General features: G+C 42.9%; 1 protein-coding gene across 10 annotated transcripts in view; it reads left to right on the forward strand.

Moving 5' to 3' along the window:
* The window catches only part of UNC5D (unc-5 netrin receptor D), a 558,362-nt gene that overhangs the window by 519,980 nt on the left and 23,972 nt on the right, over positions 1-14,410 (forward strand). For all 10 annotated transcript variants that reach the window (XM_047717048.1, XM_047717051.1, XM_047717050.1 and 7 more), the window contains 2 exons: positions 7,158-7,307; positions 14,076-14,240. In XM_047717048.1, the coding sequence (XP_047573004.1) occupies positions 7,158-7,307; positions 14,076-14,240 (315 nt within the window). The remainder of the gene's footprint in view (positions 1-7,157; positions 7,308-14,075; positions 14,241-14,410) is intronic.

Consider the following 14,410-nt stretch of genomic DNA (forward strand, 5'->3'; position numbering starts at 1 on the left):
TTACTACAGCTGAATGCCTCATGACTCAAGTGGGATGTTCAGTGACTTGGCCAGATTTTGTAGGCTGAGTAAACTGGAGTGAACACAGGGGCCCGGGGAGGATTTCCAGCCTCTGGGCTCATACGGGTATAACCCACTGCTGACCAGTGTGCCTGTGAGGGTCTGTTTAGCACAGGTGCCTCGGAAGTCGGCCCTCATAGCCATTTTGATCTCACTTTGAATAATGCTGATGTATATTTTATACTAGTGAGTCCGACATTTGCTTAAAGAAAAAACTAAGTTTTGACTTTCAGATAATCTATTTTCCTTCCTGTTGATTGCTATCAGATTCTACCACAGCTCAGTTGTTCACAGATGAATGTGAATTGCAGGGAAAGTCACAAAAACAAGGCCCTAAACACAGCTTTTCAAGCCACTCTCCTTTCCTGTGGGTAATATTCCCTTCTTCGTCAGTGCTAGGGGAAAATGGTATTCTCCCTCGAAATTGAATCCAAATTATCTTTATTTCATCATATAGAGATACTTCTTAAAACCATATAATTTTGCGTTAGAGAAATGTTTTCTAGTAGAAATACTCTTAACCCCATTTGTCATAATCTATTTACCTCAGTGATTCTTTCTCTCCTATTATGTCCAATAAAGCTGATTTTAAAGTTGGGTTTGGTTGTACTTGTTATTGCCAGGATGTATGTGACAGCTGTCATGAGCAGCAAAGGCCATGCTTCCCGCTGGGCTGATGAGAGACCGTCAGCTTTGGTCGAATAACTTTTCTGGCCCACAGAAAGATTAAAACATAACCTGTAACTTTTCGGAACACAACTGTGCAGTCTGCGGTCTTCATCTCTGGGTTTTGTTTCTGAGAGAATCTGGCTTCCTTGATTTTTACCCTGCTAATAAGTGGACATGTTCCGGGCCTTCTGCCCAGGTTGCTTTAAATCACCTTAACATCCCAAATCATCCATGTCACATTTTTCACAGCTTGGTACGTGGTATTTAATTAGAAGGGAAAATTATATAGTTACTAACCTATTAAAACTGTTCCACTTTAAGAAAGCCTTAGCAACAGTTCACTTTTTGAACCTCTAGCAGACTTCACACGTTAATATGAGCTCCCCCAACTTGTGTGGTGTGAGCTGAAAAATATTATATGCAGTGATGACTCATGTTCTGGAACTCAGATGGAACCCTGACTTCTTCATCAAGAGTAATGGGTCATCTCTCAAGAAGCATTTCTGCTGAAATCACCCATCCTGGAATTCACCTCCATTATCATAGTGTTAAAAATGTTTGTTGGGAGACGCCTGGGTGGCTCAGTTGGTTGGACGACTGCCTTCGGCTCAGGTCATGATCCCGGAGTCCCGGGATCGAGTCCCGCATCGGGCTCCCAGCTCCATGGGGAGTCTGCTTCTCCCTCTGACCTTCTCCTCGCTCATGCTCTCTCTCACTGCCTCTCTCTCAAATAAATAAATAAAGTCTTTAAAAAAAAAAAATGTTTGTTGGGATTTGGAAACAGACACAGTCTTGGTTGCAGTAGTCGCCGGGGTTTATTATAGTGCATCTTTCATGTCTCAAAGAAATCTCAACACATATGTGCCCAGCTAGGATTGTCCTCTTAATCGGGGAAGAAGCCTAGTTGAAGATCATGGTGAGGTCTTTCATTTCATTCATAGTTCAGTGAAGTTATATCTAATAGAATACTTAAAATCTACCCCCTCAGTGGAAACCTTGGAAGGAGGACAGCTTCCAGACCCAATTCTTCTGTCCTCTTAGAACCAGTGAGGGTCTGGTGACATAATGGTCCCACCAAATTGTAGTCCTGGGGGTTTTAGTACTGGAACAGAAACCCTGTCTCCTTCAAGGCCTGCCCTCCTCCCCTCTACCTCCTGCAGGGGCTGCTGTGCTGGCTTCCCCTTTGCTCTGGGGATACTTCATCTGAATAATAGTACCGGTTTCTCTCAATGACAAAAACAAAAGACCTCCTACACCTTGGTAGGAGATAATTTAGTTTCAGGTTTTTGAAGATCTGTTCTGATAAATACATCTACAACTATCTCTGGGAAGCTAAATCAACTCAGATATGTTTTCTTTTCTTTTCTTCTTTTTTTTTTTTTTAAGATTTTACTTATTTAAGAGAGAGAGAGAGCTCCAGCAAGGGGGTGGGGCAGAGGGAGTGGGAGAAGCAGGCTACCTGCTGAGCAAGGAGGTGGACTTAGGGCTCCATCCCAGCACCAGAACCCTGGGACCAGGACCTGGGCCAATGGCAAATGGCTTAACTGACTGAGCCACCCAGGTGCCTTATTTGTTTGTATTTAATAAAAATTTGCCTGAAGCTGAGAGGAGAATAAGAGAACAACCCATGACTTCTTGTCCTTCCTGTTTCTGTGTTTCTGTGATAATTAGAGCGGCCATTTTGCCTGTGTGTGTTTGACATCATCTCCTTTGGGTGACTTCAAACCAAAGGTTGAGGAATGGTGGTAACATCTTAAGACCTAGATTCTGTTACTGTCCATGTTTCATTTTCTGTGTCTGTCTCACACAAACGCACGCGCGCATACACACACACACACAGCTCAAACAAACCTTGACTCAGGGAAAGCAAGGAATTAAATGCTTGCCCCATCTTAGAAAGAAAGACGGAAAAACAACTAGATTTTTCTCCACTGCTCCCAGACCTCCTATTCAGTACCTCTCGGTATTCATTACTTACTTGGCATTCATGTGGATTTAGAATCTAATTTCAAAGGATTTCCTCCAGATGTAGTTCTTGTGTTTATCCATAATGCAACCTTGGGATATATTGTTCATGTAAAGCATTTAAAGGAAAACACAGCAGTGACATAATTTCTGTGTGTGTTGCGGGGCGGGGAGGGGGGGGGGAGGAGGCATGCGCATGCATGTGCACACACGTGCTTAAAGTTCAAACAGTTTTGTCTCATAAATATGTAAATTTAGCCTGCCTGTTTTAGTATCCCTGAAGCACACCTGAATATTGCTGCCTGTCTCATTAAATCAACATAAAGAGCTCACTGAGGCACAAAGCCCAGGCTTCTCCTGGCCACAGCTCGCGGATCTGGAGAGCTAGCAGCCCCCAGGGTGAAATGAAAAGGGAGACGGACTAGAACCACCACCAACCATAGCCTTTGGGTACGTTTTATAGGAAATAAACTAGCCAGAGACCCTATTTCCTAGTTTAATTAATGCAGATATCAATTTAACAATAGAACCGGAGCTCTAACATAAGGTCCTTGTCATGTAGGAGGCGGATAGGAAAAAGTAGTGACTACCGGCCCTCACGCTCCGGCAGATACATCTACTGAGTGACTCAGAACTAGCTCAGTAGAGCTGTTTGTATCACTGATTCTCAAACCCAGCTGGACATCAGGATCATCTAAAAAGCATTTAAAAATACAGGTGTCCAGGGGCACCTGGGTGGCTCAGTGGGTTAAGCCACTGCCTTCGGCTCGGGTCATGATCTCAGGATCCTGGGATCGAGCCCCATATCGGGCTCTCTGCTCAGCGGGGAGCCTGCATCCCCCCTCTCTCTCTGCCTGCCTCTCTGCCTACTTGTGATCTCTCTCTCTCTCCCCCCGCCCCTGTCAAATAAATAAATAAATAAATCTTAAAAAAAAAAAAAATACAGGTGTCCAGGCCCAGCCCTGAAAAGAATACAATAGGTTGTAGGCATGACTGGGAATTCTGTGCTAAGTATAATTTATTATTTTTGGAGAGTGTTTTAAAGTTTGTACTCAGGAGTTTCTTTAACTCTGAAGCCAGTTGTGCCTTCACAGATCTAGAAATAACAATGATTAGTTTTTTATTGGACTTCTTCATTTTAATAATTACTTGTTTGGTTACAGAGTAATTATGATTACTTAATATTTGGTGCAAGATTATGAGACACTGTTAATTGTATATGGTGAGTCCAATGTGTGGAGAAGAAAGTAAGCTAAGGAAAAAAAAAAGCAAAAGTAAATCATGATTGTATTTAAATTGGGGGCCATAAAGCAGGAATTTCTAAAAGGTACCATTTTCCTCTGTGATAATTGTAAGTAGACATCTATTAAAAATTTCTAATGTTCTCCATGCTGCATTTCAGGGACTGCTTAGGCAGTATATATAACCGTAGGGCAAATACAGACTGACTTATATCATCTTTATATATATCTCGCACCAGTGAAAAATTATTTACGGGATAGAGTTAATAACAGTCTGACCTTCACATAACTCAAAAAAAAAAAAAAAATCAAGTACAGAATAGAAAAAGGCAGTGAAATGTAGAAAAAATACCAGACCACAGTCAAGTTGCCCTTTTTTGGTCTTTACTCCGTCACTAACCCTGTAAATAGGAAGCGGCCTTTCTTTGGGGGAGAGGTGTGCTTCAGTTTTCATCTGTAAGTAAGGTACATGTGATTTAAAACTACAGTTCTCTTTCTAGTGTGATGGTGCTCCCTATCGTTTCTAAATATTAAAGTAGCCGAGCCCTGCGCTAAGAAATGCACCTTCTTGCACAAGACACTTCATCTTCTGACCTCAGTTTACTTCTCCGTACACTCAGACAAGTTAGATTATTTAAAGAAAGGGGGGTATGCTTTAAACAGCCCAGTCAAATGTAGGTGGAAGGGTCCACACTGTTGTTATTTGTGTAGCTTTCAAGTGGTTTTAATAAGTACCTTACTTATTGGTCCTTGTTTCTAATCTCATACTAGAATTGCACAGAGGTTAACAGTATCAGGCTGATGGCGTTGCTTGGCCAGAAATAAGCCCAGCTAAGGAACAAAGGCCTAAAGAGGACGAGTACCCCACCCAAAACCACATGGAAATGTGACTGGTGTCCTGTGCCTCCATTTTTGGTTTACAAGATTCTTCTTTTGAGCACATGCACTCCCCCAGAAATTCTTATACACCTTAAAACCCAAGTATCCATGCTCTAAAATTAAATACAAAGTCCTTAGCACAGGAAGCGAAAATTCATGATTTGATGTTCATCACCTCCAGCCACTCACCTTCTACCCTACCTTGTCCCAGATCTGCCTCGCCTGGTACCTTTGCACAGAACCTGCTCACTGTCCCCAGTGCACGCCCCCTCCTTTTCCTGTGCCCATCCCCGATCTTTACTTCAAAGTTCAGCTCAAGTATCACCTCTTCTGGTGATTTCCCACTTCTTTTTCTGGCCTCTCCTCCCATCTGGGTTAGGCTATAGCCTGTGTCTTGCATTGACCTCCTAGGTAGACACGTTATTTGTAATACATAGATATGATCATCAGAAGCCCATTGTTCTGAGCCTCTCACTAGACTGTGAGCTCCCTGGTGGCAAAAAAGGTTTTGTAAACTCGAGCCCAGCTCAGGTATAGCTCCAGCGGACACTCATTAAATCTCAACAAGGAAGCATGGTCAGCATCTGTAAAGATTTCCACTCAGCCTTTGGAGTGAATTCTCCCCCCCCCCATACTGCCATGATCCTTCTACCCTTTGCAGTAGCCATCAGAGGCCGGCTACTATGTCGTCATGCCCAACTCCCAGAAACCCCCACTGTTAGGAACTACCAAGACCGTGCTGTTCAGTATAGTAATTACTAACCCCATGTGGATATTTAAATTTAAGTAAATGAAAATGAAAAACTCAGTTCCTTCCTTGGTCTAGCCACATTTCAAATGCTTAATAGCCTGTGGCCAACGGCTGCCATATTGAGCAGCACAAATAGTGACCATTTCCTACATCACAGAAAGTTCAGCACTGACCTAAGAGCCCCCAAGGAACACCCCTCTCATTAAAATAACCGGAGCAAATGACCTTGGAATCGAATCATTTCGTCCTGAGAAAAGATACTACTAACAACTGATTAACAATACGGGTATGTGACAGGTAAAAGCGGGACAGCTGTGTCTTAGTAAGACATGTTTTTTTATTCCTGTTATTCTGCACCTAGACAAGGGCCAGTAAGATAACCTCTGGGGCTGCTTTTACTTGCTGATAATTGAAATGTAAGTTTTATTGTATTTATAAGCCTACTTGCCTGACTCTCACAATCTATTTTAGAATCTGGGAAGATACAGGACATAATTAAAGGATCTCAGTTTTCTTATTTATTGTACCTCTGCAAGGGAATTATAAGTCAGTTAATGGTGATTTTAAGAAATGGATTTAGGGAGCTCTCTTATCTCCAGTAACACGAACGCCCTCACCCCAATGGCAGGTTAACCTTTTGAAGAATTCATGTCGGTTATTTTACTTGGCTTATCATCTCTCCAATAGGATTCTAGACACCACAAATTTGGAACCAGTTAAAATGGCTTGCTCCATAGAATGTAGGTGAATTGTGTTTGTATTCAATATAAAGATTTCTCCACAAAGGATACAGGAGTATTTACCTTCGGAATCTGATTTATTTTTTCTGAGCTAAAAGTAACTTGATAAAACAACCTACTTCTTCACCTTTTGGCATAACTTTAATGAACGTTACTAAAAATAAATAGGATACATTCACTCTATAATATTTATCTTGAACCAAAGAATAAGTATTGTATAATGTCCATATTCGTGGTGAACATGTGAAGGGGTAGAGGGGTGAAAGGGTGAAATTGTTGTTCAACTTTCAGTGTAAAAATTGAATACATCCCAGTGCTCCTGGGTGACTCAGTCGGTTAAGCGTCTGCCTTCCACTCATGTCATAATCCCAGGGTCCTGGGATAGAGCCCTGCATCTGGCTCCCACTCAGCGAGGAGCCTGCTTCTGCCTCTCCCTCTGCCTGCTGCTTCCCTACTTGAGCTCTCTCTGTCAAATAAATAAAATCTCTAAACAGTTCTGTATACATTCCTTGATTATGGTTATAGCAGATGAAATTCACACACTTGTGGAAACTCAACAGTATAACATTTCGCTTGGGGCAGGGGAGGTCTTTTAGTTTTAAAGAAGGGCCTGGTATGTTTAGCAAATAATGAAGAAAAATTGTTTCTTTCTGCCCAGATTCTTATTAGTCAGCAGCTTTGAGTCCCCAGTCCTGACTTTGCTGGTCAGGGGGTAGCAAAGAAGCGTGGGTCTGTTCTGCTGTTTGTCTGTTTCTGGGAGACATAGGTAGGGAGTATACCTATTTATGGAGAGAAATGTGGCAGAAATTGGCTACTTCATTGTTGTGCCTTTTTCTCTTTCCTGTGCTATAGGAAGTGGTTTCAGATGAAAGGCATCAAGGTGGACAGCTCCTGGAAGAGCCAAAGTTGCTGCATTTCAAGGGGAACACCTTCAGTCTTCAGATCTCCGTCCTTGATATCCCCCCATTCCTCTGGAGAATTAAACCATTCACCGCATGCCAGGTATTGGCCAAACGGGCTGCTATCAGAAATAGCTTTGCTTTAACCAGGAAGCATGTCACTAAACCCTGGTGAGGGTGCTTTTGACTTACATCCTCCTTTAAAAGTATGGATTTAGTCTCAAAGTGTCACAGAAATGTAGCAGTTTGGACGGTACACAGGGAATTAATCATGTTGTCATCAACTCACAGGTTTCGAGCAGGTTGGGGGGAAGAGGTGCTTGATGTCCAGTAATGTGAAGTTTCTCCTCTCCCCCACTTAAACTCTTGCTCAGTGTAGGTTGAAGATAGTCATTTAGCAACTTAGAACGAAGTTGGTTTGTCGTTTGTTTTTATTAAAACCAGTTCATTACGAGACATGGTTTTAATCATGGTCAGCTATGAATGACCCGGCTGTCAGTCCTTCTGGGGGTGGCGATTTTGAGTTCTGGGGAGCTCTGGCTGGTGGGTGGGCACAAGAAATTTCATCCTGAATATATGAAGTGTTTGCCACCAAGTGAGCGGGGTACGATGGGAAGAGGAAATTATAAATGGAGAGCCAAAGAAAGGATCATGCCTCTTAGAATCCTTTTACAAGCCTATAAAGATATTTCTGTATTATTATTCACCTATCTCTGTATCAGAGAATTTTTAAAACATTGCAAAATGATTTAGTCTCCCCAGATGACTTTTATGGGATTTGAGTAATTGCTTAGCATAGAAAGATCTCTTATCGATGTGTGACCCTGCCACCAAATGCTACAGAAATTCCCCGTGATGAGTGCCATCATTGTAAGCAACTAACTGCTCTGTAATCGTTTCCTAAACCAAAGTCACCTGTGCTCCAAGTGACAGGATAGGTCCTTAACTTTGGAAAAGCTTCTGGTGGGCTCAGATTGATCCAGAATCACGGGAGGCTTTCAGATGCCTTTGTTTCTGTCATAAATGGCAGAGCCCTATGGGGTTTTAACCTTTCCATCCTTGTGGCATTTATTAAAAACAAAAACCAAAAACTTGCACAAGGTAAACCAGCTTGTCAGAATGGGAACAAGGCAAATTACAGAGAGAAAAACCTTGCCTGCGCCATGAGAGTTAGAAAAAAGAAAAAAAAAAAAAGTTGAACCACCAGCCCTTTTACCTTCAAAAATTCACGATTTTCAGATTGGACAAGGTTATAGTTTCCTGTTTACTTTTCAGACTTCTCATTACCTTGGGAACTGCCCCTCTGTGTACACTTTGAGGGCATTCAGAGCAACAAAAGCATCTCTCATGATTCTAAACCATGTTTTTTTTTTTTTTTTTTTTTGACACATTCAGCGTATTTCCTTATGGTGAGAAGTTTTCTATGAATAAATGGGATGTTCTAAGACCTAGATGTCTCTGTGTCCAGGAAAGCAGGATTCAGAGTTTCCCATCCAAATTGAACTTCAGGGCATTGTTAAAACAGGTCCTGATGGCCATGTAAATTCCTGTGTATTAATCTTTATAGGCTTAAAGGTATTGTTCCACTGGATCTAATGCAAGTGCCTCCATCCAAAGTAACTATTAAGTTTAATGTTTAGAGATAAAAAAAAAAAAAAATCAGATGAAAGGACCATAACCTTGCACCGGCTCTTAAATAATAATTCCAGCACCAGGAATTCCAAGGAGAGTCCCGGGCAGGAAAGGCTTCAGGGGCTAATAGCGTGTGGACCTCAGAGCAGGCAACACGGCCGCCAAAGCCAAAGGGCATTGGCTCACACGGAAATGCAGCAAGCTTTACTCCCGGGATGGGTTGGATTGCATGGACGTTGTGAACATGGATAAATATTTGCCTTCTGTAATTGAGCATAATTTGAAAGTCTTGGAAGGCTGAGAAATAATTTAATTTTCTCTGCACCAGGAGGTTTGCCACCGAGTTGCGTTTCCACTTCATTTTTCTTACCCACAAATGGCTTTCTGCTCTGTTCCTCCTCCCCGCCGCCACCACCCTCCTTGCCGCCAATTGTCTTGCCCCTGTCATCACTGAAATCCCCTCACTTGTATGAATGCATATTGTGCTGCTCTTAATGGCCCTGCTGTGTTTGTTCCAGGCATCGGATGGAAGCAGTTTGGGGAGGGTTTGTGTTCATCCTGCTTGAACCTCATGTCGAACATGATGTGCACTGATAAACTTGGCGTGGATAATAGAGAATGGCTTTTCATTAGGGCTTAGTGGATGGGAACTAACCGAGAGCTACTGCAGGGACAGAAAGTCTCACTCTTCCTGACATCATTTATAGGTCTCTCCTTCAACTGGTAAATCTCCCTGTCGTCTTCCGTCATCTCCCAACTCGGCGCTTGGAAGACCACTGGCCTTCCTCTCTCCTCCTTTCTCTAACTTCACATCAGGAATCTGAGAAACAACATATTCCTGTTGAAATTCAAAGCCTATTCTCCTCAGAAACCTGCCTTTCTTCTTTGGAATTCACTAAGAACTTTCAGGTTGGGGAGAGACCCACTGCACAGAATATTTGCCCTAGCAGACACCAACCAAACTGCATGAGGAATGTTTTTAGAATCATGTGAATTCAAGGTTGGATCCAGAGCTACGTGTGGAAACTCTGTGTATAGGCAGACCAGCTGGCTTTGAAATATTTTTGGGTTAGGTTCAGGAGGATTACAGCTGACGAAATGCTACACTACAACCCACATTACTAGTCCCCACCCCCAACCCCAGGGCCAAAAAATACCCAAGTATTCCTTCTCTTTTTCTCAGGCTTTTTAAGACTTGAGCACAGTTAGCAGACCTCCACAGACTTAGCAGACCTCGTCTAGGAGGTAACTAATTCTGCTTTCCATTGGTTCCTGGGACCTGGGTGCTCCTGAATCGTATGTTCTGCTATTTCTTGCTGACTGTGGGGTGGAGAAGCTGGAAGAGACAGTACACAGTACAATATTATTCTTTAAATCCTACAAAACAGAAAGTCGGGCTGTCCCTTCCCGAAGATAAAAGCAGCTGTCTTTTCAGCATACTTTGTGTCTTGGGGAACCCAGTGTCTGTCTCCTGCTAGGATGTGATTTACATTCTCTCCATCTGCCAGGAACCTAATTATAATAGGAATCAAAATGAAAACATTTCCAGAATGCTTTAAATACCCCTAACTTTGCTACACTTTATCCTCCCATATAACTTGCTACAACATTTCTCTCACTCGGTGAGAATCTTGATAGTTTTTGGTTTTGTTTTGTTTTAAGATTTATTTATTTATTTATTTATTTATTTTATTTTATTTTATTTTATTTGAGAGAGAGAGCGAGCATGAAGGGGAGAGGTCAGAGGGAGAAGCAGACCCCCCCACCGAGGAGGGAGCCTGATATGGGACTCGATCCTGGGACTCCAGGATCATGACCTGAGCCGAAGACAGTTGCTTAACCCACTGAGCCACCCAGGTGCCCACGATAGTTTTGTTTGTTTGTTTCAATAAATGAAAGCAAAAATGATTACCCTGACAACACACTAATCACTATGCTTCTAATTCTGTTACTTTTAAATGTTTTGTGGAGCCCTATTGGCAGCTGCTACTCAAGCCAACAATAAAAAGAAATATTCTTTCGAGACAGTCTTAAAATCAGATTTTTTAAAATGTTTTGATTGTGTGCAGTGGGATGTAAAGAGGAAAGAGAGGAGTATGTGCTGATTCTCATGGCTTTCCACAAGGGAAGACAGTCTGCAGTGGGCATTACTCTCTTACCTTTCTGCCATCATTCTCTGGAGAAATGTAGCAAATTATACCAGAGAAGATACTTTTCAATAAATGGCCAGTACCATTGTTTTGTTTTGTTTTAGGTTAGGAAGCATTATCAAGTATTCAGATCTACCACACAATAAGGAGGTCAGTTTAAGAGCAGGATCTTGAATTCAGCTCTGCCTGGCCCTGACGTCTGAGAACTTATGTTACACTGTAAAGACTCAAATTTCCTTTTAAAAACACAAAAACCTTAATTTTCTTTTTTTTTTTTTAAAGAGTTGGGGGGGGGGGAGAGAGAATCTTAAGCAGGCTTCACACCCAGCATGGAGCCTAACAGAGTGCTTTATCTCACAACCCTGAGCTCAGGACCTGAAGCAAAATTGAGAGTCGGACACTTAACCAACTGAGCCACCCAGGCGCTCGTTTAGTTTTCTCAGTTAGGCAAAAGGACCTGTTAACCACCGAGCCCTATGTTACAGTTTCTTTCATGGAAGGGGATGGTGCAAAGGAAGTATAAAAAAAATGTACTAGTTTGAAGGAGAGTTCATTTGAGGGCTATTAAAATAAAGATGGGGTGCACCTGGGTGGCTCAGAGGGTTAAGCCTCTGCCTTCGGCTCAGGTCATGGTCCCAGGGTCCTGGGATTGAGCCCCACATTGGGCTCCCTGCTCAGCGGGGAGCCTGCTCCCCCCCCCCCGCCTGCCTCTCTGCCTACTTGTGATCTCTCTTTCTGCCAAATAAATAAATTTATTAAATCTTTAAAAAAAAAATAAAATGAAGATGGGACAACAAATGATGGAAGCACTAGGCAGGAGACTCAGGGGGCCATACTGGGCCCCCATCTCAAAGGATTCTGGGAATGAGAGCACAGTGCCCAGCAATCAGGTCACATCAGTGTCCCCCCACTCATGATTAGAGGTTAAAGACACATCACGATGCTATTTCCTGATGAACACCAATCAGCTGCGTCCTGTTTCCCTCTCCGGTCAAGCCCTAACCCCCTCATTAGCTCGGTATTGTAGAAAGTGCAGGCAGGGGACTGGGGAGTAGGTCACTACAGTTAGCTCTAATGAGGAGAGAAGAGGATCATTAATGGTGATAGGAAAATTAGAGAAGGACAAGATAGTGAATGGTGATAATCAGTTTTGAAAAGGTAGAGTTCTCAGAGAAAGTAAAGGCCAAATAAAATGATTTGTAGTGATTAGGGGTATAATGTCAGTGATTGATAATAATGAGATAAACTCCAGAGATGTAGCCACTGGGAGTTCTCCACAGAGAGGTGGCAGTTGGGCGTCTGTGAGCAGATGGGATGAGTTCAGCATGCAGAGAGAGAAGTGTTGGAGCCTGAGATCATGAAGTAAGGGTTACCCACGGCTTGTAAAATGGAAGCAGCCTTAGGGGGAGAAGGACAATAAGAGTCAGGTTGAAGAAGAAGAAGAAATGTCAGAACTTGTAAATATATATTATTATCTGGTGTAGAATTTGGTGCAGGTGAAAAGTCATTTTTGAGTGTCGTCAGGAAAGTGACCTCCTCCAGAGATTGCTGGGGGACCTCACCCATCCACCTCACTTTTCTCTGCTTCTTGAAATGAAAATTCCACTGCCTTTCCCTCGGTTTAGGGTTAAGAACGAATGAAACAAAACCACAATGCCTATACTCCTTGCTGGGATGTGAGGTAGGAGTTAGGGCGAGAGTTTCTTCTCTCAGACTCCCTCAGCTAGCCCTCCTCTCTTCAAGTGGACAACAGTCAGAGTCCATCCCTCCTTGCTGGTCGCACCCCCCCCACCCCCCGCTTCCAGGAGCATCCAAAATCCACAGAGAAAACTAAACTAAGAAAAAACGATATGCCCATTAGAGCTCAGGAAGAACTAGATTACCCCTAGTTCCTCCCAAGTGAGGAGACTGAATTTGAATCATGGCCCCCAGTCTCATAACACATGATGGTTTCATCACCAGTCACACTTCAGAGTATCAAACCTCCAAACCTGATACATCTTCTGCCACCTGCCAGTGTGAATATTGGAGAAAATGGTATTTATAGTTACAGGTAAAAAAAAAAAAAGAGCACATTAACGAGAGGAGAAAAAGAGAAAAAGGTGAGGATGAACCTTACTAGAGGCTGGTCATACATGGGTCATTGCCAAGAATCTCAGCTTGTGACCTCTTGTGATCAGTGAGTGACCTCTAGTTCGCATTATTGTAAAGCCACGTGCCTGAGTGTGGTCTGCTCAGTGGCAGACGCTGACTAGTAATGGGGAAAAAGGCTGATGTATATAGAGTTTATTATTTCCCCCCCCTCATTTAGTAAAAATTGGTTTTGCCACTCAAAAATTGGTTTTGCAACTACCTGTGACGGTAGAGACGGAACCTAGTTTCCTGTTCCTTATTGTTCATCTTGTACAGCATCTGGTCATAAGCAGGCACCAGGCACATAATTGCTGAACAGATGAATTGAGTGAATGAGGAGTTGGCAAACAGGACTGTTCTGGGGAGCCTAGTTTGTTTGTGTCTCTTTCTGGAGAGTGTGTGCGCGCCTGTGTGTATGTGTGTGAGAGAGAGAGATCGGCAGTAAGTATAATTTTTATGTTGGATACATTAGCAATATCGTGTTCTGTTTATACAATTCTTATGAGTTTGTGTGGTGTTGGGATATGTTCTGGTCAGTCAGTTCTTTAGCATAATTTTCACTTAAGGGAAAAGATACCATCCTACCCCAGGCTTAAGAAGAAGGACGGACCAAAAGAGTCTTCTAAAAAAATGTTTTTTTCCATGGGAAAATATGAGGATGAATTTTTGATAGTATGCTAATTGTGTGTCACCAAGTGAAATCTGAGTTCTGGCACTGTGGTTTTGGAATTCAAATGTTATCAATTGGAATTGACATTAATTACTTTCTGTGCTGCTTGGCATATGCTGGAACATTATTTCTACAACAATTCCACCAAAGTCGCTTGGGCAATTTTCTCTGCTGCAGTCGTTGTCATCATCACCATAATTATTGCCATTAAGTCTCTCCTAGTCACCACTCATCTCAGCCGGGCTCTGCACACCACAGCCCTCTTCTGTCCCCCGTTTCCCTGCAGGAAGTCCCATTCTCCCGCGTGTGGTGCAGTAACAGGCAGCCCCTGCACTGTGCCTTCTCCCTGGAGCGCTACACGCCCACCACCACCCAGCTGTCCTGCAAAATCTGCATCCGGCAGCTCAAAGGCCATGAACAGATCCTCCAAGTGCAGACATCCATCCTGGAGGTGAGTCCTTGGTCAGCAGGACCATTTGACTCCATTTCGACAGGACACTAATGTCAATGTACCTATTTCAGTCGTGCTACACAGGGTCCAAAAGAGCTTCGGAATGCACTCAGTCTTAATCCTTGTTACCCATAAGGGCAAATAAACATTTCCCGGGCTGACAGTTGAAC

Source organism: Lutra lutra, chromosome 2 (genome assembly GCF_902655055.1).
Source record: "Lutra lutra chromosome 2, mLutLut1.2, whole genome shotgun sequence".
NCBI classification, from domain to species: Eukaryota; Metazoa; Chordata; class Mammalia; order Carnivora; family Mustelidae; genus Lutra; species Lutra lutra.